Raw genomic sequence first — 26,786 nt, forward strand, 5'->3', positions numbered from 1 at the left:
CATTAGTAAGGTAGGACATGCACAATCGCTCAGCAGTTCTCTGAGGCTTGTTGTAATCCTTTCATAAGACCTCAGCAGCAGCACCTGAGTAATTAGCAGTAAGTGGAATCCACCTTATCCCCCCAACCCCCAGCCTAAATTCTTAAAAGGAAATGGGAAAAATATATGATTGATTTAAAAAATCAATAAAAGAAAGAAAACCAAAATGGAAAAAGGTAGAGCAAGGAGTATAGCTCAAGCTAAACCACACCATTCCAGGTCTAATATAAATGAAAGCTCTGAGGTCACAATTTTAATTAAAAATAGGCTAGACATGCCTAATTTATAATATCAGCAGGTATATTAAAATGAAGTTTAGAAATGGTTAATATGAATATCAAATTCCAATAAATAATTTGTTTGTGTTGAAAGAAAATCACAAAAGTCATTAAACTCTCCAAAAATTCACAAAAGGAGTGTAAGAAAGAAACTCAAAAATGATTAATTATGACCAAGAAAAAGGCTAGACAAAATCTTACAATTTCCTAATAAAAATTGTCTATTAGACAACCAAAAAACAGAGAAGTTGATTTTCTGGGATTGGCTTGGTATACAAATATGTATATGTTAAACACTAAAGCGTGTAGTTTTCTTCCAAACTGAATAGAAAAATTACCACTGAGACTGAACAGAGACAAAACCAAGATGGTGAGTAGGTGTTAAACTGTTAGAAAATAATGAAATTCAACAAGAACTTAGAATCAAATAGCAATAACGGAATACACTGCCAGGAATTTATGGGTCTATTGTTGTTTGATGGAGATTAATGAAAGAAAAATAAAGATATACTTCCAGTAGAAGGAAGGTGAAAGATGGAGGAACAGCAAAAAGTCATGAAATGATTACAAAGAAGGCTGGAGAATATTATTCATTGAAAACGAAATGTTACAACATGTAATATTCCCATATATATATATATACATAGAAAATATATATTAAAAGGAGAATGATTTAAATTTGAGTGTATGGTACAAAAATAGAAGATTGAACATGCTGTTCATTTTTCTTCAAAATAGTAAACAAAAAAAATTGTGGTACAATAGGAGTACCAAAAGACAAGAAAGTGATAAATTAAAACAATCAGGCTGGAAAAATGTAAACTATTGGATTGTCTTGAATAATGAATAGCAGGACTCTTGACTTTCAAACTTCAGTCATGTTCAAAGTACTCTCCCTTTGATGCAATACGTTTATCAAGATGTTTTTTCCACTGCTCAAAACAGCTTTGGAACTCCCTGACTTTGATCCCTTTTAGGACTTCTACAGCTTTTTGTTTCGCCTCTTCCACATCAGCAAAACGTTTACCCCGAGAACTTTTTTCATTCAGAGAAAAAAAAAAGTCACACAAACGAGATCAGGTGAATAGGGAGGGTGATGTACGGGGATCGTGCCGCTTTTGGCTCCAAAAACTGCTGAACATTCAGCACGGTGCAGGCAGTTGCATTGTCATGATGGACTGGGGACATTTCTTCCTCAAATCCTGTGGCAACCTTTTCAAGACTTTTTAAAACTTCCAGATAAAAGCTTTGGTTGACTGTTTGACTGTCTGTAGCATAACAACTGTTTCTGCCGCATTTTTCCTTAACAGGAAACAAACATTCACTGCCGCACTTTGTTTATGTAAATCAGCCATCACAAAACAGGCAAATGCGTTGAAAATTCTTAAAGAAAAAGCCACTGAAGCAGAATGCAGCACCTCACAACAACACCAGTTTGCACGCTGATGCAGAAGGGTTCCTAGAATATTCACCTAGTGGGGGAAGCATGTACTAAAAGGGGCCCGCCCTCTAGAAGATAATTCTGGTTTTTTTTTTTTCTGTCCCCCTTCGTATGTGTAGTCATTGGTTTTGTGGGTCGCTGAATCTATCTCTGATGTCTATTTTTAGTTTTCAACTCCTTTCAAAATAGTTGAAAATATTTTACATCTTTTCCTAAGCTATTTTGTTTTTCATGGGCATCGCCATTTTGCAGATTCTTTGTATGAGGTGATTCAGTTGCTAGGATGGTTACATCATGGGATGATTAAAAGTCGTTGACCCGTGATGTCATTAGGTCAATAATATAAATGTTTGCACCACACTGTGTTATCCAAGATCCTTAGTTTTTCTATGATTTTTGGTGAAATAAAGGAGTGATTTTTGGTTTACGCTTTAACTTGCCAAAATAACTAACTATTTGTCTGGTCCCTTCATGCTTTCATTTTTCATCAGGAACACCAAAATGCATGTGTTTTGGATGTTGTAAGCCCATAACTGGATAACCAACATGGATTATGCAACTTGAGTAATGTAAAGAGATTTTTTTTCATGGACAATTTAATATTGCTTGCAGTTGGTCAGTATTGACCCCCAGTAGCCTCTATTAAAGCTTGTTGTATCATAAACTTTGTAATCTTCATTCTCCAAGAAAACATGAAATTAAACATAACATTCTTCTTAGCAATTACTACAAACAGCTTAGGGTCAGTAAAAGACTTAAAAAATATATTTTTAGGTGTAATATTTCTTTTAAGTTGAGAAGCAAATTGCAGCTAATAGGATAAAAGAGGTATACAGATGAGGATCAGATGTGAGTGGATATTTAATAGTAAAATTTTGCATTATTTATCTTTGATAAAAAGTATAATATCCCAAACAATCAAATGAATGATTATTAAAAGTACTTATTTAATTGAGTGGTGGTATTAAACATACTAGACAATCTCAATGTCAGTCATTTCTTTTTAGATCCAAAACAGGAATTCATTTATTTTTAATAAAAGACTTGTCAAAATGAATGTCTTCTCAATAAGTTGAAATCATCTTTATTATATCCATCATCACCTTCCACCTTCACCTTCCATCATTCATGATATGGTCAGCCAATGTATGAAATCAAACATTGTTATTAATTCCAAAATAAATGCTGTGATGTCACACAGTGCATAATAACAACACATTTTTGGGAGGTGTGTGTTGGGCCATGTAGAAATTATGAGAAGAAATAATCACCAGAGGGCGTTGACACACCACAGGATTGTCAGACAGGCAGGGTTCTTTTTTACAGACCACTTTCATATTCACGTTTGTTTCCACTTCCATTTTTTATACTTTCTGAATTTACTCATAACTTTGGCTTTCTCGAGCCTTACTTGGTACATGATACTCATTCTGGCAGGTTTAGTGAGGCTGTGATATCATTGTCACTGATTGGTTTCAGCCATTGCCTTGTACATATAAAAGACAAGACGGTAGTCAAAGCATTGTTGCCCAGTTTTCATTTTTAAAAGATATGTTTGACTGTTTGAATTTTTTTGCAATGTTTTCTTTATGTGTAAAATAGATCAATATGTGCACTGGACCATACTGTAGATGATGTATAAGCATTAATTTTAATTTGGGCTGATGACAGCATTCAAAGGGACATGAAAACTTTGATGCAGAATATTGAAGAGACTGGAGGAAATATGTATTCTCTGCAAAGTAAAGTAGCTCTAAAAACTAAAAATCTGCAAAAAGCAAAGATTAGCATTGAAGTAATCTGCTTGATAATTTTATATTAGCACACAAATGTACATCACACACTTGATGTAATCATTTTACAAGTAACCCCTCCTTTTAAAGAGACTGAACCAGATCATCAGCCCAGTCCTGGCTCCTGTTTGTTCCTGCTATTAGGGGAAAGCACTTCAATTCACATACATGTTTTGGATGCACTTTCAAGAAAACCTATGAAGACACAGGGAGCATATAAGCATTCTGAATAGGTATCCAAGTAAGTTTTCATTGTACTATGCATACATGATAATAAGCTTGAATTTGAGATTCCATGTTCTCCCTGTGTCTATGTAGGGTTTTCTCTGAATATCCTTGTTTTCCTCACGTGCTAAAGTTGGGCATTTTAGCCTATTGTTGTCTCTAAATTGGCCCATTAATAATTTTGGTATGTACATGAGTGATACAGTGATACATCTGTTCTCACTGTCAAAGAATGTTTTCTGTCTTTTTCCCATTGCTGTTGGGATTTTGATTTGGTTTAAACAGGCTCAGAAAATTGATGAATGGATATTTTCACTATGCAAACAAAATAAAATGAAAATGTATGCAAGATATAATTCCAAGTATTTAACAAAAATTATCTATATTTATGTATGTGGTATTTGGTTTTAATGACAGGCTTTGCTTAATCATTTTTTTGTTTCCTTGTATGGCCTGATATGTCAAGAGTGCACCAAACATGAGTTTATTTGCCAGCATTTTTATCAAGGCAGCAAGTAGCCCTAAACAAGTTTCCAGGCCATTAATGGGCTTGCTCACACACACATACACCCACATGAATATCTCTGTGTTGCAGGAGGAAACCTTGAGATAAACTTTCACTCTCTGTCACCATTATTATTTTGACAGCTCCCCGAGTTCTAAAACATCTCTGCAATCATTAAGACATGTTTTTTTCCACTTAATAGACCTTTACAATCTTAACACTCTTACTGTTATACAGAAATAAAAACTTCATACCTTCATTACCTATGAACTGAACTATTACAATTTTCTTCTTAATGTTATCTTAATTAAAGTCACAACCAAATGCAACAACTGGAAATGCTGTTATTAAGGCTGCATTGAAAGAGGTAAGCCTTGAAATTTCTTGTCAAAGCAGCCAGTCTTGTGGAAACACAAATAGATTGTGTAAGGTTGTTCTAGAGTTGAGGGCCAGCTGAAAGGAAGATCACCCGTAGCTCACAGCCTCACGACCAAATGATTAGAATACACTTCCCCAAGGGAGACAGTTAGCATAATATATACAGTAAGTATTTCCCAAAGGTACATGGAGCAACAGCAGAAATGCATTTATAGGCAATCACCTGAATCTTGTATTGAATCCTTCTCTTGGCAGTTAATCAGATTACAGAAGACAAAACTGAAGTAAACCTAAAATGTTTCTTTGTGGCCGATAACACATGTCTGTGCTGTTTTAAACATATTGCATTCTTTGGATGGACTTTACAGGAAGAAAACAAATGATTTCGGCAGTCTAGGTGAAATTATATAAATGCATACACCAATACTTAGCTCAAAGCAGTCTGAAGTTTTACTAAGCTCCTAAAATGATACAATGATAATTTGCAAACAAAGGAAGTATAATTTGAGATGTGTTATAAGTATATGGTAAGTTTTCACACATGATTAGAAATCAACAGTGTGTGCAAAGAATGGTGATGTTTGTTTTAAATCTGTATTCTCTTTTGGTGTGCATGGAATTCAGGACCTGTGTTCACATAAGATTTGTAAAGGTTAAATAAACTAATATCATTCATTTTATTAAATCTCTTGGATTAGGTCAGAATAATACACATACTGTATTTTAACACAGAGTGAGTAACATTATGGTTAGCTTATGGCACTTTTAGTTGTACACTAACATCTTAGTGAATATACAGTAGTTCTCTTTTTTCGCGTTGACAGGCTAATAATTACGTATACCAACTACAATATTAATTTCCATATTTTGTTTGTTTGGTAATGAGAAATATGTTCTAAGATTTTTCAGATAAGGAAGACAGACGTTTCAAGGTAAGGTTGTTATACTCATTTATCATAGTTCCGGGGAATGTTAATTAGCACAAGCAAGCAAGCATTTCACTGTACCCTCACAATAAAGACTGTATAAATCGATAAAGATTAATTAATTCAGCACTTCTCTTTGAAGTCAGGATGATCTACTGTATATCCCAAGAATCCTCATCAAAGATATTAAAAAAGAGGAATACCCTGAAAAAAATGAAAGAAAACAATAGGAAAATATTACTTATGGGGGACTAGGTATCTCAGGTGTCTATGCCCGAAAAACACACAAGCCCATTCCTCTTTGTAGTTAGTCCTGAGTGCTGTAACTGTGCCCTCAATGCTTAAACATATCTACCCTTTCAAATCCTCCAGAAGGCAAATGGATTCCATGTGGCTATGCTGTCCACATTTTTTGAGTGAGCAGCAGGAGAGCCTTGTAACAGAGGTCTGTGCTCATTCCTTAACTACAGATTTGTGGTGGGATTCACCCTCTTTCCTGCTTCCCTTTTTAATTATATTTCACTTCCATTCCATTTCGTCTCCCTCTTTGCCAAATGCAGTTTTCAGTAACACTGGGTACACAAATCAGAATTGGCTGTTGTCTTGATTGCTGCTGTAGAATTAATTGTAAGTAATGGATATTTGCATACATACCTACATAAGAAATGTACGAGATTACTGCAGTGCCAGTTCTTATTTTTGCTGCTTATTTATCTTCTTCTTTGGATTTTTTTTCTTGAGACTATTTTATGCAGCACAGGATGCCACTTTCTGCAAATATTTTAGGTATTCATCTGCAAGATTCCATTTGTTACAGAGTTAGGTTTCCAAGCTGCAGTGAGCACTGTCAAAAAGTGCTTATACTTTGTGCTAGCTACTTCATTTTACATAAAAAATTTAAATCTCTCAAACCATCAGAAATACACACAACTAATGTGAGCACTTGAAAGCAGAAAAGCAGTGCTGTAAGGTTTCAACTCCAGGCTTATCATCTGAATATTATACATGTTTCTAGAAGCTAAAGCACTGAACCTTAAACATCCAAGGTTGGCAGTTGTGTCCCTTCCGCTTGACTCGCTGTGTGTCTCTGAGCAAGTCAATTAACAAGCATATATGCCTATTAAAGAAAAACTGTAATTGTTGTGCTTTGGGTTGGGGTTTGGTTTAGAAAGAAACTGCGTAAAATAATAATTGGTTGCATGACAGCAGACTGAAAACAGTCATTCAGTCAGCACAATGTCATCAGTGTATCATTTAGGGATTCTCAGTTTGGCACAGGTTCATCATAGCAGGAACCAACCAAGCTACAAAATGTTATATCTAGCTTTTAAAGCTTTTGGGGAAAAAAGGTTTGGCCTAACCTCATTTTCTATATGAAATGTGTTTTTATTACATTACTTTATTATGGCCACACCCTTCACTTCTACACAGTTCATTCTCACATTTGCTCTCCGTTATCATTTTCTATTGTTCTCTCTTCATTTTTACCATGCTTATCTCTGCAGTTCTTTCCTTGTGTTGAACATCCAATCTAGCCCGGTATGTTTTAAATTCATCTCTCTTGATGATTGCATCTTATGACGGACAGGTAGTGACAGGTTGTGTTTTGCTCCTATAGCTCTTCGTTGGAATGGGGTTTCCATATGAGGGGCCTGCTCCCTTAGAAGCTATAGCCAATGGGTGTATCTTTCTACAGCCAGGATTCAACCCACCCCACAGCTCTCTAAATCATGCCTTCTTCAAAGGAAAGCCAACATCCAGAGAGGTAAGGCTTTTGCTGAATTTTCTCTCATGAAATCAATGACTTACGGCAGAAAAACATGTCATGAAGTTACATCCCAACACTTGACTAAGGTTTATTACAAGAAAAATACACCAAAATAAAACAGCTGGAAATCCATGTACTCAAACTGCCTGGTGTCAACAGTTCAGGCTGGTGGTGATGATGTAATGATGTGTGGTACATTTCTTGGCACACTTTGGGCCTGTTAATACCAGTCAGTCCTCGCTTGAATGCCATGGCCTATTCGAGTATTGTTGCTAACCATGCACATCCTTTTATGGCCACCATTTACACAACTTTTTATGGATACTTCCAGCATGATGATTCACAAAGCAAATGTTGTCTCACTTCAAACTGGTTTAATGGACAAGACATTTGGTGCATTTACATTCATTTAAATAACCCATGCCACCTAAAATGCCACATAAAGACTTATTCTGATTAGAGAAATCGTGTTATTGGCCTCTGAGAAACCTGATTAACAGAGGTAGATTTCTCTGTGAATAATCTGATTATGTGGCCATGTAACCGGGTTACTGTTAAGGATTTTGTAGTCTGCGCATATCTATTGCACTCTGTCAGCCTGCATATATATTTGCTTTGCCTTTGAGACTTTTTCAGCAGTCCTGGGTAGAAGCATCCACAAAATAGATTTCCAGAGGCAAATGTTCAAGTGATCGCATTATTCCTCCTCCTGGCTGATATAGTCTGTCTCAATATTTCAAAAATCTCTAAATTTATGTTGATGAGCTGAATGTACAGTGCTAAACTCAGCAACACAATTTCGAGAGCAGTAGGGTAAACGTGTAAAATAATGTGCGTTACGTAACCCGATTACTTTCTAAAGTAATGAGAAACCTAACACACATCTTAAAGTACTGTAGATATTTTTACTTCAATATTATTATCCCAGCAGCACTCTGTGTTACACAAGAAGCACTCATACTGGGTCTTTTGAAGGGCTCAATCTCACAGACAATCAGGAAAGAGTTTGCTGCATGCAATCCAGTAACAGAAACTTATAAATAAAATGTCAATTAGACTAAAAATATTTATAAAATGCAAGAAAATTGCCACAGGCGTCATTCTTAACTATGGACTCACAATGCCCGATGGATGACTTTTTTGCTCATTTTAATGATGTCAGGATATTTTTCCAAAGAAGAACTCAAACTCAACTCAGAAGAATTACTTATGCATGTAAACACTGATTAATAAGAACCTGGGGCCTCATGTATAAATGGTGCGTACGCACAGAAATGTTGCGCAAGAACGTTTCCACGTTCAAATCGCGATGTATAAAACCTAAACTTGTCGTAAAGCCACGCACATTTCCACGGTACCTCATACCCTGTCATACGAAAGTTTTCCGTTCGGTTTTGCAGACTGCCGGCACCCAGCATCAAAGCAATGCTATTGTTCCTGTGTGGTTTATCTTTCTTTTTGAGATCCTCATCCCTGACGCGGCTTTATAAATACACTGAAATTAACCACATATTGTTTATTAGTTTAATATATCTGATTGTAATTAACCTGTAGCAATATAATGGTCCACAGAATGGTCAAACTATTCTAAATACCATAGCTGCTCTAACGTTGTTACTCTCACTGCACCTTCTTCTTCTTCTTTAAGCTGCTCCCGTTAGGGGTTGCCACAGCGGATCATCTTTTTCCATATTACTCTCACTGCACCATTCAGAGCAGCTGATCGGAAAGAGAATTATCGGTATACAGCATCAAGCACACGCTGCCTCACCCATGCTTTCTATTTGAACTTCTTCAAAGCCTTTACTGTACGGACCTCGCGGTTCAGAAGCAGTTTCAATCCAAGAGCTCTAAACGCAATCAATCAGTCCATCAACTGCTCCTTGTAGAACTATTTGTAGTTATTAGTACAATTACCTCACTGTAAACTTGCGATACAGTTATAATATTGCACAACCTGAGCCACTTTATAAAGCAAGTATTTACATATGATGACGATATCGTTTTTAAGATGAAATGCAGCAAAATATGTTTATTATATTATACAGATAAAACTTTAACTTTATTTAAATAATCTACGTATATTGTTAATAATTAAAGGACACGGTGTCGTTACGCTAGCAAGGATCTGGCGCTCCATTTACGGATTATTCCTGTCTTACACTGTATGCTTCACTGGGACTGGCGTGAATGATAGAATAATTAAACATATACTACGAAGATATTTCAATGGTCCTTACAAGTTTTGAAGAATCGGCGTTATAAGCTTACAGATGGCTTAACGTCTATTACAGAGCTGATTGTGTGGCGATTGGGTATTTGGAGAAAGAAAAGGAAGGACAGGAATTGGAGATTAGTACGTTTGAAAGAGACAGTACTGCGGCAATGAATTACTTTATCGAAGGTCGTGCACAATCACTGCGCCACTGTGTTCCCATGTTTAATAACATGCTTTAACTCCTATCATCATGAAAATGATATCACGTGTACATCTCAGTATTTTAGTTATTCAGAGAGCTGTAATATCATGAATGTAATGGATTCCGTGTCCTTTTGGAGGAAGAGAAAGCCGGTTTATGAAGCACGTAGTGATTCACACACACAGAGCACATATAAGATCAAATACAAAATAAAGCATTTAACGTACTACTTTAGTTACGATGGGATTTGAGAAACTAGTAAATTAAACGATTTTAAGATTAAGTTTATAATGTTCTACTTTAATGACAAAATAAACTACATGATTAAAGTGGAAATTTCGAGATTAAAGTTGACATTTTGTGCTTTTTCCCCACTGTGAGCTTTCATATGACACTCAGACGGTGGGCTACGACTCGCCTTTTCACAGCGACTTTGATATGTGACTTCTTTTATATTTTGGGCCCTGTGCGACTTTGTGAACTTGAGCTTTCGACTTTCTCCGACATGCTATGTCATCGACCAGCTTCCTTTTCTTGTTTATACCACTGTTTAAACCAACAAATAGTACGTTTTTCTTGCCTCCACTTGGTATTCGCTGAAATTGTTCTATTTTTCCTTGTGGTTTTGCCATTGTCTTTTCACAGAACACTGAGCTTAAGGGCTGTTTATATTGATTTACATATTCAAAGAGGCGTAATTCTGGTAGGAGTTGGGGCGGGACAGCAGGCGCGTGTACGTGCGTTACTTTTCATGCTGATCGGGATTTATGTAGTGGAAGAATGTGGAAGTTTGCGTACGCACAGATTCCTGCATCTGGATTTTTCTGTGTGTACGCACATTCCAGCTTTTGTGTTTACGCCATGTTATAGTGTGAATACTACGCACGGCGTTATACATGAGGCCCCAGGTTTCTGCCTTAATCGGGTAATTCATCTTAACCTAATTATCTACATGCATATAAACATGCTGACTAAGTTCAGTGTTGTTCAGTGGCCTTCCCAGTCACTGGATCCGAATCCAGTAGAATAACTTCAGTATGTGTTAGAAAGGGAGATTCGTTGCATGAATGTGCAGCTGAAAAATCTGCAGAAATTGTGTGATGCAATAAAGTCAACATTGATCGGAATCTCAAAGGAATGTTTCCAAAATCTTGTGGAATTGGTGCCATGGAGAATTGGGGCTATTCTGAGTGAAACTGGATGCCCTACCCAGTATTAGTATAGTGTACTTGAGAATTTGCTCAGTTAGTGCAGACTCACCTTAGTCCTGTCATGATCTTCATTCATTTCATACTAGGTTATAGTATTTTTTAATATTATTTCAATTTATTTTTTCACATTATTTTAGTAAGATTTTGATGACATCATCTATTGTTGTTCGACACTGGTCATTATGGACACTTCCCTTTGCTGATTTGAGGACTTGCAATAATCAGTGTCTTAATGGAAGTCTAACTACAGTCTTTATAGATAGGGGTTTGCAGAAGCATGAATCTTTTTTTGAATAAAGAAAAATCTCATTTACCATTAAGCATAAAAAACCTACTTTTGTTTTAAAGAATTGAGGGCTCTGAATAAAGCACTCTGTTGACTATCATTCCTGCCTTTGCCTTTTATTATGAAAGTAGGCATGATCTTCTGATACTCAGTAGTCTTTTGGTTTTGATTTCTGGATTTCTGCCACTCTGATAATAAGGAAAATATTTGCCACAAAAGATTTGTGTTGTGAGTTCATAAGCCTCCTATTATTGATTAAGTGTCAGTGCTTTTGAAATGTGGCTGCCGGGAAGTTTTGTGTGTTTGACATAGCAGTTATGCAGCTTTGTTCACATTTTCCTATGTCAGGAGAACTCCCAAAAATCATATTAGGTATGGACCTAGGAAATTGCTATGTCAGGTTTCTGTTTGTCTTTATACATTTCCTGTTCCTACCAATTTACCATATGTTATCGAGATAACCTGCAAACATAAAACCATTTAACTTCACAGTCATTCCTGACAGTGCTTTTGTGCATGAGACTGACTTTCTCTGTGTTGATGTGATGTGTTGACATTAGACACAGTCCAGCCAGAATATCTTAATGAAAGTGACTCTTGCACAATTCTGAAATTTGCGAGAACAACATGCTCTAGGAGATGCTTAGGTTATGAAAACTCAATAATGAACATTGCAACAGCTTAATTTTTTTTTCCAGATTTCTTCACAGCACCCCTATGCAGAGAGGTACATTGGTAGACCCCATGTGATCACTGTGGATTACAATAACCTGGAAGAGTTTGAATCTGCAGTCCTGGAGATCATAAAAGTCAAAGTAAGTGAGCATTTTAAGTCTAAACAACACTGGTAGCAGAGATCCAGGACATTCAGGAAATACATCTGGAGCAACAGAATATATATGAAGTTGCCAATGCTTTGAATTTGGACTTTTTACTAAATTTCCTAAAGGTCCAGTCCAGAGATTTAAAGAATTTTGTATAGCTCAGCCTCTCGGACAAAGGGCCAAGAGCAGTCTGTCTGAAGTGACAGTGTTAGACCCTGGAGTTTCATTTTTGAGGTTTCACAAAATATTACAATGAGTAAGGTCAGATAAGTAGCATCTCAGAAGAATGTATATGAATTGCTGTTGAAGCTGGCGTAGGTGGAATGTATATGAATCACTGGTAATGGTGGCTTAGGAGTTTAAAAAAGACAGAACTTCTAAATAGGAAACAAGTATAATCCTCTTTCAACAAGAACCTATTTATGATAGTAAGTTAACGTAAAGGAGCTTATGTCCGGCATGACTGGACTTTTAAGAACAATGCATAACCTCTCAGGGTATTAAAAAAAATTACTGTCAATAAAGAATGAACAAATAGAGTAACAAGACTGTAGACAAAAAAAATTGGAAACCTCAATATGAAGTGTATTAGTCCACACCATAAGCCAAAATAGCAACTTTTAGGTGCTATGACATAAACTTTAACAGCTTAGTCCAAAAGACAATATTATTGATGACATCTTACCCTTTAAACACAATGTTATAATCATTTTGCACAGTGTTTCGTGAAACAGTAGAAGGCTAAGCTGATATTGTCAAACATAACATAAAACTGAACACTGTTTCAAAGACATTTTTCCTAGCCTTCTTGCTGTACTTCCCAGAACTATTGACTAAACCACCTACCATTTTTCTCCTTCCGCTTAGGCATGATGAGTTATGTGTATTGCTTCATTAATTCAGGAAATACACTTGCTTGAAAGCACTTGCCTTTAATATATATTATGTGAGTCATTTATCATGTTTATGGCCACTAATTTTAGACTTACAATGAGATCAGGTGTTTTATTGTATGTTGCGGTATTTATGTAAAGTCATTGTTAAGTAACTTAGTGCAAATGTTTAGTTTCACTGTTAAAACATTTTGTGCTTTAGCCATAAAACTCTAATAAAAGAGTAAAAAGACAATTTTCATTACCTCACATGTTCACATTCCCAAAGAAGATCATTTAGTAAGAGGACATTGGACAACAGCAGATCATTCTGCCCAACATGTCTTTTTCAATTTGTCAGATGTTTCAACTAAGCTGAGATATTAAGTTCTTCATTGTACTTCTCTCACTGTACTCACTGACACTTTGCAATTTTTGTAAATGAGAGGCCTACACTCCTAAGGGTAATAATGCTCTGTCTCATTTCAATTGTTAATTGCTGTTTTCTTGCCATTATCACTGGAATATTTTTCAAGTAATGTAACCTATGTGAACGCCACCCGGGCACAGACAGGCGGACATCTTGTTTTCAAACCACCCCACTTTTATTATACAAAATATTTACAAACTATGGTCACAAAGACCCCCAAATAATGGTCACAAAGACCCAGTTCAGTGCACAAACCCCAAATAGTCCTCAAAGTCCTGGCCACAATGCCTTTCTTCGGGCCGCCTCCACACTCCTCTTGCTTCGTCCTACTTCCACCCGACTCCAGCCCTGAATGAATGGAGACGGCCCCTTTTATAGACGACCCGGATGAGCACCTGGTGTTCCCGGCATTCCTTCTCTGACCACGCCCCAGCGTGGCGGAAGTGTCGGCTGTCCTCCCGGCCGCTCTCCGGCATCCTCCAGTCTTCCCCCAGCACTTCCTGGTGTGGCGGGAGTGCTGGGGAAACAAGTCCCAAGGCATTGGGGCGCCTCCTGGCGTGACCACGGGCTCCTACAGGGAAGGGCTTCCATGCCCTTGACCCGTGGCCCCCAAAGCAACCCGGAAGGCAAACCCCACGTGATCCAGGCAGGGCTCTGACCCTCTTCCGGTCCCTCCTGGCGTCCCGGCCGGGTCATGGCCCCTGGCATCCCTGACACCTATTAGTTGTTCCCTGAAGAAGGCCCATTTGTAATATTCTGATATTTCCTTTTTTTCAGTGTTTTCTAACCTAAACTTTAAATTTAAACCTCTGGCAGTTTACTGCTTACCTTTTCACCATTTTAAGTCATTCATTGCATTTCAACTGATTACATTTGAAGGAAAAGTGAAAAAACTGAAGTGTTCCAAAACGTTTGACCTGTAGTGCATAATGGGACAATTTTTGCCAACTTACAGTCTTTAGGAATTTCTCCTCTATGTGAACATTTCCAAAGATAACATTTTAAAGGTTTGTTTACACAATCACTAACTTTTTTCCTGTTTATTAATTAATGAATCCATGCTTTTAAATTCATTTTCAACTGCCAGAGCGTAGTAGCTTTAAATCTTTCCTTATAAGCACATTATAAATAATTAAATATTGTGAAGTACTAAATATTGCAATATGGACAAAGTACTGTTTCTTTCAAAGACAATGTCTGATTCAAAATAGAAATTGCCATAAATTACAAGCCTAATCCAATCTAGGGTCATGGAGGGTCATAGCCTATCCTGGCAGCATGTAGCACAAGGCAGGAATCAACCTCAGATGGGACACTATTCCATTGCAGGGCAGATCCACACCCACAATGATTCAGAATGCTATGTACAGTATCTCTCTATTAAATAATTGAACTATGGGACCTTTAAGTGTTTCAGTGTTTAATTTAGATATTCAGAATGCCTAATATGAATAAGAGGCTTAAAATGCTATCGAGCAGTTTGTCACCCATAGCCCTTGACCCACCTGTTTTCTGTCACCCTACCCTGATCTTTGACTTTTTTAGAATGAATAGGGTAATTTATTATTAAATGAGATGAATCAAAAAATCTATTTTTTTAGTATATAGGACTGTAGGAATTAAGTACTAACAACAGTTTTGTGTATAATGTTTAATAATATACCTTAAATGATGTTCTTCTTCTTCTTCTTTCGGCTGCTCCTGTTAGGTTAATAATGTTAATTAATATGTATTTTTATTCATTTTATACATTTTTTTTATTAATTTTAGTTCAATAAAATGTACTGTCATTATACCATACAGTAAAGTGAAAGGCATTCATTGCTAAAATTGTGTCCGTTTTCTCTAGCGGTATGGTTCCCTGTCAGAGCTTCTTGCAACTGTCTTTTTTATTTATGTACTTGAAAACCAGCCTTTAACAAGAGAAATATATACATGGAGAGATTGTTTTCCACATGCCATCAGAACATCCTGAATTTGCCAAGATAGGAACTCCACAAAGCTTTGAAAGTGTGGCAAAAGTAAGCTACTGACATCAACTGCAATATATTCCATAACTGCACCAAACTTATTGATGAGGGATCTCTGCTCAAGACCGCTCATTCTAGTTCATATCACCTCAACCCCGTTTCAAATCTGATGACTTGACATACCATTGTTTTAGGTTGAATTTTTTGTCATTTTCCTTGAACCATTCCAGATGTTGTTAGCGTTGTGCAGTGGAGTATTATCCTGTTGGCAAACAGCAACATACAGCATGCTATTGTATTCAAATGATATTTAAATGTTGCTCTGCTCTTAGCAATTAGTGCTGTACATTCACTAAGGGAAAATACAGAGATCATTAGTAAGCCAGCAGACAAAGGACGTGGCTTAGTTATCATGAAAACATCTGACTATATACAGGAAGCACAAAGGTAATTGTCCAATACTATGCATTATTATAAACTACAGGGAGACCCCTCAGATCTCTACAAGAATTAACTCAAAAGATAGTAAGTAGCTTTCCTCCTGACCTCGGAGATCATGTAAGCAGTTTAATTCCTGAGAAACCCAAAATGGGTTACTTCTACATGCCTCCTAAGATCCATCAAGAAGGGAACCTAGGAAGGCCTGTAATCTGAGGAGTTGGTTCACTTAAAGAAAATGTTTCAGAATGACTATAGCACATCCTTAAACCCCTCACCCACAATACCACCAGCTGCACCCAAGACACCACTGAGTTCCAAAAAAAAAAACCTGTTTGCTATAGGCCTATTACTTGAGGGAACCTTACTGGCCACAATGGATGTTGAGGCACTTTACACAAACATCCTCCATGATGATGTCATTTTGGCATGTGAAAAATACCTACAATATCATGATTTACCCACAGAGTCAGTTATACCAGGAATTCAAATTCACTCTGGCACAGAATTTATTCTCATTTGAACAGGACATTTACTTGTAACAAATGGGGACTGCAATGGGCTGTCAGTTTGCAGCTCACTACATTAACCTATTTATGTTAAAATTGGGGGAGAGTTTCATGTCAATATGCATCTTAAAACCAATTTTGTAGCTCTGTTGCATAGATGACATCTTGAACCTGGACTGCCAATGAAAAGGACCTCCTCCATTTTCATAATGTACAGTATATAATTCTTTCCACACCAAATAAAGCCGAAGCTGAATTACTCAAAAACAGAAGTCAGTTTGCTTGACACCATAATTCACCTGAAAGATAGCACTCTTGTGACCTCTGTTTTTTACAAACCAATAGACAGATGGACCTGCCTGAGAAAGTGATAGCTTCCACCCCAAGCATGTAAGGCGCTCCATCATTTTCAGAAAAACAATACATTACAATTGTATTTGCTCAGGCCCGACAGACCTGAATAAACATCTACAGGAGCTTAGTAGACAAGATTTCATTAGGCAAGGATATAGTACCAAAACAACAGACACTCAAATAAGATGGGCTACTGCCATACCCAGAAACAACCTTCTGGAATGTAAAAACAAAGACGACAAGAACCACATTCCCCTTGTTGTCACCTATAACCCACTTCTTGATGCACTTTGAAAAATCATAAATGAATTTCAGCCAATACTAAATAATGATGACACAATGAGAGATATATTCTCAGGACCTCCCCTCCTGGCATAATGACAACCACTAAACTTGCAACAACTAATTGTCCGAAGCTCCCTGAGTGAACCTACAGATAATGGTACATCTCCCTGCCTGCAGTAAAGATACAAAATATGTTCTCACATCTATAGTACAGATTGTGTAGTTATACCAGATTTTTCATTTTTCTTGACTTCTCACTGCATCCACCATGGCTAACAAATACAACACCTTGTTACTACAATGAGTGTCATTAAAACACACCCTGTACAGTTACACACCACCACCACCATCATGGACCCATGAGCTTTCTTCCACAGTCTAGTCCATACCTTGCCACAAATCATACGGGACTATGACTGATTAGACGAATGGATTTTTGTCCAGTTCTTCAGATTTATGTTCCATACACCAATGCAACAATACCTGACAAAGGCAAAAGTTTTTTGGGGCTATATTAAGTGTTTGAGGATTGTTGTGGGATGAATGGATACAGACTAGGAGATGATAAACACAGGCTTAAATGTGGTCAGATCAGGCAAAGAGTCAAACCTAAGAGATCAAATAAACCAGCCAACCAAGAATCATATGGGCAAATTGAGAATTGAAAGTCAAAGGCAAAAAGAGAGAGAGGTCAGGAGCATACACTGATACAGCTCATTGCCACACCACCATATGATTAACCACCTCAGGATCCCAAATTAGGACCCGAGAACAGCACCACACTAGTTTGAATGGAATGGAACAGTGTGAGTTTTTTGTAGTGGCTGGAGTGCCAATCCTGCCACCAACCCCCGAGTTTTCCCTGCAAATGGGAGGACCTGCTTGCAGGGAAGCATAGCCAAAACCTGTCACTATGGCATATTTTTAATTAAAGCTTACTACACTAAAGATTTTTGAAAACGTTTATCCACTGTGGGGTGACAGATAATGAAAGTGCTGCTATACTTATACTTTGTGGTATCACTTCTGTGACATTATCAGTGTGGTGATATCAAGACTTATGACGCATCAAAAAACGAAGAAACAAGATGAGAACAAAACAAAATGAAAAATAAACCTCAAGAACAGAATCCTGATAACCGAATAAACAAATAAATTATAGGACTAGAATACATATATAAAACACACTATTTATCACTGGCTCTCTGTTTCTATTTCCCAGCAGGATGGTGCACTAGGCCATGTCTTCTAATTTGTCTAAATGGGCATTACGGTTTGTTTTCAAGCACAGAACCACCAATGACTGGAATGTTTTTTTTTGGGTGGTGCTCCATTTTACATATTATTCATTGTATATATTAAGCATACACCTTTTTCCAATTTATTTAATTTACAGTTGAGCACAGAAACTTTGGGCGTTTTGCCTGGCATCATAGTTAATTGGAGGTGGATGACTGAATTGGCAGCCTTATGCTATATTTGCAGCACTCCTGTGCCTAAAAAGCTTTGCTTGACACCCACTCTAATGCCTAGTTCAAAACAACTTAATTCTTGAACCTTGACTTTTTTTGATTGGAATTGTACCTAGGCAAATATGATCTGTTGATAGCCATCTTTCAGCTTTACATTATATCATCTGCACATATGATGCAGTCACTGAGCAAGCAGTTGTTTATGTGAGAAAGGCAGCAGTGCCTATGAATGATTGCAAGAGAAAATATGTTATTAACTGTTTTGCACCCACTTTTGTAATAAATTTTAGGGATACACCACCAAGACATGTGGTTACTACTGGTACATGTTTTATTCAAAGAGATTACAGTCTCCAAAATGTTATATGTGTATTTTCATATACCCACATGACTTATCGTTTGCAGTCGTTTCATTTAAAAGTGCTGTTATCAATCTTCAGATGTGTTATTTAAAATGGACATGAGCCAGTGCGTCTGATGTACAAAGAGCCGTGGTTTACATATTTGTAGCTGGAAATCTACAAAGGGAAAAAATGAATCTCATATCTTAAAATAGTTTTTATTCCTAAGCTTTCAACTCTTATTAGGAGTCATCATCAGAGGAAAATGATTAGATGTAAAGAAATCCAAGGCAATATATAGCAAATAGGGAGGGGGGATTAAATATGGTGGGGTCTTATTTATTATGTGTATGTTCCTCGTTTAAAGCCTGCATATGCTTGGTTCATATCCAAATGTCTGTTAATGGTGTTTTCATTGGATAGTCACGATTCAGCCAGTTCTGTGGCTCTTTTAGCATTAGCTTTGAATTCTACTTGCACTGAGTCCCATTTAAATGTGTGTCCAGTTGAACGTGTATGTGTGTAAATCAGGGACTGTGGGTCCTTCCTTCTGACGCCACGGTAATGTTCCTGTATTGCGAGTGTTTTTGGTGTTTGTCCCACATAGACAGCTGGGCATGAATCACATGGAATGCTGTAAACTGGGTTCTGTGTCTCTGCTGGCAATTTCCTTAGCATTAAAAAGGACTGTGCATGGACTGCGTTTGTAGGCTTGTGCACTATTTTGATGCCGGATCTGGAAAGAATACATGCTGTCCCTTCTGATACCCTGTGATGATAAAGTGTGTGCCAGGTGGAATGAGGGATCAGGTTAGAGTCTATTGTTTGGTGGTGTCTCTGTCGTCTCCTATGTAAGCATTGTCTGCTGAATGTCTTTGGGTAACTATCTGATGTGAACCTGATGTGAACAGGTCCGGTTTTGTGATGATAAGGTGATTGCTAGTAAAGTGTACTATTTTGTCTGCATAACATTCCTTGCGATAAACACCTGTAATCAGAGTGGTGTCGTTACCTCTTTCAATGTTGATGTCCAGGAAATTGATGCATCCGTGTCTTTCTTTTTCCATAGTGAATTGGATTGCAGGGAATATTGCATTGATGTGGTTGTGGAAATCATTCAGCTGGTCACTTTTTAATATGACAACTGTGTCATCAACATAGCATATCCAAAGTTTAGGTGCAAACTGAGTTAGAGCCACAGTTTTGAATTGATGCATTACCAGTTGAGATAAGTGTTCTGGTAATGGAGATCCATTTGGTAGTATTTTCCATTAAAATAAAGTGGGTTTTCTGGCAAAGTGATATTAGATGCATTATGTCCTTTGTGGCCAGCTTTGTTTGTGGTCTGCAGTGCATTTAACTGGGAAATCTAATGAGCTTTATTTGTAAGTGTGATAAAGAAAGTGCAGTTCTCTTTCATTCCGCAAGGATGCATATACAATAGCAGCTCCACTTCTGCCTGTTGCTGCTGGCTGGCTGAAAGGGACTGCCAACACTGTCATTGGTACATTTTTGTAATTTATGTGCAGCTAGAAAATAAGAGTTTCATTTTGACAAATATCCCTGAGTTCATCACTATAGACAGTACAATTGAAATATGAGCTTTGTAGCAAACTAAATCAAGACATTTAACAAATAGAATTCTACTTTTTGTTCCTTCTTCATGGCTCATTTTGAATATTATTCATTTTGAAAATTTTCTCTCCTGAAAGGCCTACTAGAAGTACTCAAGTCTAAAGAAGCTTTAAAAATCTTTTTTATTCTTATTACAAAAACAGGAGCATACTGGTTTCAGTTGTTTGTTTTAGGTACTTAGAACCCACCAAGATGCTTTATGCATGTAAGGTTAAGGTTTCCATTGATTGTCTAAGACAGTCATTTGTGTGGACGTTTTGCCTGAGACTTAATTGTAGGTCACAGAGTTATGTCTAGAATTTTGGTAGCCTTTCTAAATACAGGGGTCTGAGGTGAGGGCCTAAGAATGTCTGGAGATAAAGCACCGTTGATACCTGTGGAGTTCAGTCTGAATTCTCAAAGAAGGTTGAACAGAGTTATGTCTAGGGTACAGTGAATCTTTTTAAGAGTTGGCGTTAAGGGTCTAAAGTGAAGTCTCCATAAATCCAGGTCTTGTGGTCAATGCAGACATGACAAAGTCTAGCCTGTACTTTCCAAAATACCTCTCGAGTGTTAAGACTAAAGTTCCAATGAATGCTTGATCCAAGATTTAAGTGGTACTGACTGAGGGCCATCTATGGTCCCTGGGCCTGGAGACAGCACAAAATCCATTGTCCTTTCATGACATAACATTGACAAATTTATAGTCACAGCCCAGGACAGATTCCACCAGCTCTGGGTGTAAGGTAGGATCCAACCCTGGATGAGGTCTAGTCTACTGCAGGGCTCACACAGGGCCAATTTAACATCTCCTAACAGATGTGTCTTTTACCAAGGATAAATCCTACACAAATAGGGACCAGTTTAGGCAGTGTGTGAAGCAGAACCAATTACTACACCATTGTCCAAACCAGTTCTTTTATAATTACTAAAAATCCTTTCACCCCTACCCCACACAACCGCATTAAATTGAGTCATAATGTGGGTCAGAATATACACATTTGTTGTCTCTGCAAAAACTCTAAGGAGTAACTAATACCCACATATAAAACAAAAAGCCAGCCGTCAGTAAAAAGAATTTGTACACTTTCAATGTAGGTGAAAAAGTAAGTGAATATCTGAATCCGCTGTAAACATGAGAATTCTATAGAGACCTATCTAAAATTCAAAAGAAGGCCTAACAGACTAGAATATGGAGTTTTAAGAGTCAAATAAGTATGAGGAGTTCCAAAAATCCCTTGTCTGAGGCCCACATTAAGCTCACAGAATGACAAAGCTGAGGTCTGACTGAAACCTCTACAAGCAATGTAAATGTTACCAAGAGTCAAGGTTGACAAAGCATGAAGACCTAGTGTCTGGAATCTGGGGTTTCAGTAAAGACTGCAGAAATTGGATGTTACAAACAGGTGAATGTTGGTATGAGAGAGTTGTGGACTTCAGTAAATTTTCTTAGAACTCGAAGACTAAGATCTCAAAAGTCTAGTGTTAGTTGGCATCGTGAGGGCAGAGGTGGAGGCCATTACATGCCTCCATCAGTATTCTTATTAACAGACTTACTCTTGCTCTTTTTTCCAGGTGAAGCCCTACCTGCCCTACGAGTACACATGTGAAGGAATGCTGGAGCGCTTACATGCTTACATCCATTACCAGGTTAGCAGAATGCACCTGTGTACTGTAAGGTGTCAGCTGGGGGTGATGTGCTTTATTTATGCCCCACAAACCCAGAGTGACCTCTTTTTCTTTTTTAGGATTTCTGCACCCCTGATGTTCCTGTTGCTCCACAAAATGCCTCTGAGGTGCCAAGGAGATATTTAGTTCGTCTACCTAACTCCATGGCATTTGGTTGGCCAACGAACATGTCTAGCCCACTTATGTGGCCTCCACTGAGTGCCATGCAGCTGTGGGTTTCTGAAGAGGGTCAGTCATGTACTGAGCAGTGCCAGTACCGCAACCTGGTGTGTGAACCTGCTTTCTTCAGCCTTATCAACAGCAAGGATGTCTTCCAACAGTGAGTTTGTCGCACTATAGATTATTCATGTGTGTGAGTATAAGTGAGGAGCACCTGAAGCCTCCTACCTAGTCGGAGGGTATGTGTACTAGTGTAAAAAGCAGGTGGGAGGGTGGTTGGATAAGTTAACATGTTGGTGCAGGGAGCATCAATGTTTTCAGTATATTACTAACCTAGTTTCTTTTTCCAGGTTGCAGATCCAGTGTGATCAAATGGAGGTGGAGATGAATCACGTTTTTCCAGGTTTCTCCTCAAGCAAGAAAAACTGTTTTCTCCAAAAAGAGCCACTGCTGTTCAGCTGTGCTGGCTTCAAGCATAAACACCAGCGCCTCTGTCCCTGCCGGGACTTCCGTGCCGGTCAGGTGGCACTCTGCACAGCATGCTTGTGAGAAGCTGTCAAAATTCCTTGCCCTGCAGGAGTCCCTCCCCACCTCTAGCCTACAACCTGACAAGAGGACAGTACAAGACAGTGGGCCACAGACAGTCCCACTCTGGACAATCATGGGCATGTTGAGTGAGCTGGAGTGCTCATAATAGTCCCTGGGGCTTGCCCTTGGGGATCATCAATGGCATTACATGACAGTCTGCCTTGCACACGTAAATGGCTGTGGATGGACAACAGTGTTTGCCAGGATAAAAAGGGGAAATTCAGATGTTGCAAAAAGTGCCTGCAAAGATCGCCTGCTGTCACCCTATGGGGCAGCACAAAGGATTTGCTTCTGAAAGCTTAATTAGTGTCATCCGCAGGGTAGAGTTATTTCAGAAGGCATTTCAAATCCCAGTGGCATGCAGTGCTGCTCCAGGGCTCTCTTGTTTACTAAGACTAGAAACATTTGACAGCATTCTTTGAGGTTGGCTGCAGGGCTGTCTGAGTGTTTACAATTAGTAATCCTTTTGCACCTGCCCTTGGTTGGGTGAATTCTGCACCCAGTGCCCTTGAAAAGGCCTGATTTCATGCAGATCATAAGCAGAAAATTAGACAACAGGCCACAAGTTAAGCTGAAATACAAGATCAGAGCTGGGTGCACAAGCCACATTAGCCGGCTGACAAGTCGAGAAGTGCGTATCATCTCAGCTACACACACACACTCCTTTGAACATTCACATGTACCTAAGTGTGTTAATTGAGGGCACTCATGCACATGTCAGAGCAGCGACATACAACATGCAACACACCTGCTTGGAATCGCACACATCAGAGAGGTCACACACTGCACATATACACTAGTGCAATCACATGCAGTTGTCCACTCACACAACTCTGTGCAGTCATACATCATGGTGGTTGTACACAGTACTCATCAAAGCTGTCATATAAATTTGCACACCATTATAGGGTGGTCAAAGATGTGCATATAAACACACAAGAATGCAGTCAAATGTATAAAACACAGATTCATGCAGTTATACAAACATCAGTGCCATTACATGCATGATATATGCACCTGTAATCACACAGTCCAGTAATGCCTGCAACTCTACCTACATGCTGCTCTCATAAGCAAAAATAACAACCATAAACACTTGTATGTTATTTTATAGTTATACACACATACACAACTGAGCATTATAAGAAAAGGCACTATATAAGCGCCTGACCTGACACAGATGGACACGGGGGCACGTATAAATTAAAAATACTTTTATTTTCTTCAGCTGGAGGGCACATCTTCCCTGTAATCCCTCCAGCCACAGCACAGTCCCAAGCAGAGTATAAAAGTCACACCAAGCACTCTTCTTCTCTCTTCCACCACCACTCTCCCTCAGCAAGCTTTGTCCTCCTTCCACCCGACTCTGGCCCCTGAGTGGTGGTCGCTGGCTCCCTTTTATTGGGCTCCGGGTAAGGTGAAACCAGTGCCCAAGAGAGGCCAGCAGCTCCTGCTGCAGCACCCCCTAGTGGCACCTGCAGAACCCCACAGAGTTGCACAGAACTCCAACCCCCATGAAGCCCTGGGAGCGTCCGAGGCACCACTGCAACCCAGGGAGGCTGCCATCTAGCATCCAGAGGGAGATACTGGGCTTCCCACCCTTGTCGTCCTGGCAAATGTGGTGAAGGGGTGTCCCGGCCAGGCATGGGCCCTGGCCATCCATCACAGCATACACACACATAATTCACTGTAGACTTGCATGCACATAAAGCTGCAAGGCTACATAATATGTAGTTACACTAATTGCAGTTACCTTAGTGTACATGCACATTTTACCACACAAAGACATGCTCAAACCATTACTGTTTTCACACACAAACACAGCAAACGTTCATGTTCTTCATATACTATAATGCACTCAAACAAATTTCAGTGAGATCACCATACACACATGCATCGTGAACTGGTACGCACATTTCAGTGCAGTGCTTGCACATACTTCATGGCATTTACACAGACACACAATGCAGTGTAGTGTATGCACAAAAACCTCAGTAGATTTACACACACGTTCTACCAGTACAGCCCTCATTCATTCATCACATCACTCAGACCCACACTTTAGCGCATTTACATGTACACTCACCTCAGTGCAGTTCACATGCACACACATAAATGTAAGGGGTTTTGTACACACACTCATCCCAATGTAGTTCTCACAAACATGTCTGCATGTACAGGCACATTCAATGCAGTGCAGTCCTCACATATATACATAGAAAAGAAGCACCATTTTCATTCACTACACCTGGCTCTGTGCATTTCCACTCACACAACTAGAAAATTGCAACCTCATGCCTAGGGTCTTGTGCATATCACCCGGTGTAGTCCTTACAAACTAAAACTGGTATACAAAGTCACACTAAGAACAGCACAGTTTTCATACATGCAGAAAAGCTCTAATCATTTTATATACTTTAAAAACACAAAGGACAAGAGAGGAGGAGTTGGGGGGTCTGTTCTCGTGTAATGTTCTGAATCATGAAGGATGAAAAGAAATAGTTATGTTTTGGCAAAGTTCATCATGATGAAGGTTTTAAGCGCTGATGTTTTCAGTTGTGGAGCAGTTTAACACAGCTTGCTGTGATTGTACTGAAGTGATGTCAGTCATCTTCCGGCCTGTTCTCTTTCACTCTAGAGGAAGTGGAAACCATGTTAATTTTGGTGCATTACTCATTTACGTCCCCCAGAGACAACCCAAACTATTACCCATGACACACTCCCCAGGTTCATGCATATGACAATATAAATATGTCAGTTCAGTCTTCTACTGAATGCACACACGCTTCACAATGTGCTCCGTCAAGCTATCAAGCATGCACCATAGTGCACTTTTTCACACAGTTTTCATGCATACAAACACAGAGAAATTGTACCCTAATCATACTTCCATTCAAATATGTTACACCCCCGAATGCTTGCACATACACACCCCATCACAGACTTTTGCAGTACTGTAGTGCCCACACCCAAATAAAATTCAGTGCAGTTACCTGCCATGTCCACATAAAAAGAAAAACTGCCCTTTTACCTAGTGTCATTCACAAATACCACCAGGAGCAGTCCTCACATTTACTTAGGTAAACTGCACCCTTAGAAAACATAGTAGTTTTAATACACACATACAGAAAGGTCATGCTGTTTACTAGTGCCACAAACAAACGTTACTGAGGTGGCATAATGAGCTCCTGTTGGCAAAACACGACCATACATTTCTAACATTTTCATCAAGCAAAGCCTATGTCGAGAATTGTGTTTCAAGTTAATTTATTATAACATTCTCAGTGCAAGGGGTGGGGGCGGTAGAGCCCATCCTTATTAATAATATTTATTAAAATATTTTTTTTTAATTTAGCACTCAAGTAATAATTACCTCACTCAGTATAAGTCTGGGTTATGGAAAGAATTAACAGTCAAAGTACAAGAACATAAAACAATCAAGTATCTGAAAGTAGTAGGTGAAACCTTTTTCTCCTGCTCTTGCTTAAAACAAGTTGATGGTTTAATCCACTCCATGCTCACAGTTGTCCATTGGCTGCGATTTAAACAGCTCATGGAAATTAAAACATCTTCATTTTCCTTGAAGAAAAAAGAGCAATGATCCATCGAGCAATGATGGCCTATTCAGAAATTATATTCTCTGAAGCAGTGGATTTCAACTCCAGGCCTCAGGAACCCCCTATTGCTTTATGTTTTTATCCCAACCAATTTCACAATCAGTGCTTCACTGATCTCATTGTTTAATGAGCTGGCATTTTTCATTCTCTTATTCTAAGAAATTTTGAGATTGAGATTGAAAATTTGAAAAGCTTAAGATTCCTTTGCCTTTTTCTTTTTAATTTACCCTTTTCAATACAGTTTGCTCCCTTAATTGTATTGAAATGCTGACAAAACTGAATGCTAAAATGGAGCATTTACACCTGTCTACTTGTATGGAATGTTTTATAATGAGCAAAAAATTTGAAAATGGC

At 38.4% G+C, this 26,786-nt stretch overlaps 1 protein-coding gene across 1 annotated transcript in view; it reads left to right on the plus strand.

Annotated features, from left to right (window-relative positions):
* LOC120517209 (alpha-1,6-mannosylglycoprotein 6-beta-N-acetylglucosaminyltransferase B) overlaps positions 1–24,004 on the plus strand; it is a 102,455-nt gene extending 78,451 nt beyond the window's left edge. Inside the window, exons 15-19 of the mRNA XM_039739376.1 lie at positions 7,204–7,350; positions 11,969–12,085; positions 21,955–22,029; positions 22,128–22,387; positions 22,578–24,004. Of these exons, the coding sequence (XP_039595310.1) occupies positions 7,204–7,350; positions 11,969–12,085; positions 21,955–22,029; positions 22,128–22,387; positions 22,578–22,776 (798 nt within the window). The 3' untranslated portion in view covers positions 22,777–24,004. The remainder of the gene's footprint in view (positions 1–7,203; positions 7,351–11,968; positions 12,086–21,954; positions 22,030–22,127; positions 22,388–22,577) is intronic.
* Positions 24,005–26,786: the final 2,782 nt, after the last annotated feature.

The sequence above is a fragment of the Polypterus senegalus genome, chromosome 17 (assembly GCF_016835505.1).
Source record: "Polypterus senegalus isolate Bchr_013 chromosome 17, ASM1683550v1, whole genome shotgun sequence".
Classification (NCBI taxonomy): domain Eukaryota; kingdom Metazoa; phylum Chordata; class Cladistia; order Polypteriformes; family Polypteridae; genus Polypterus; species Polypterus senegalus.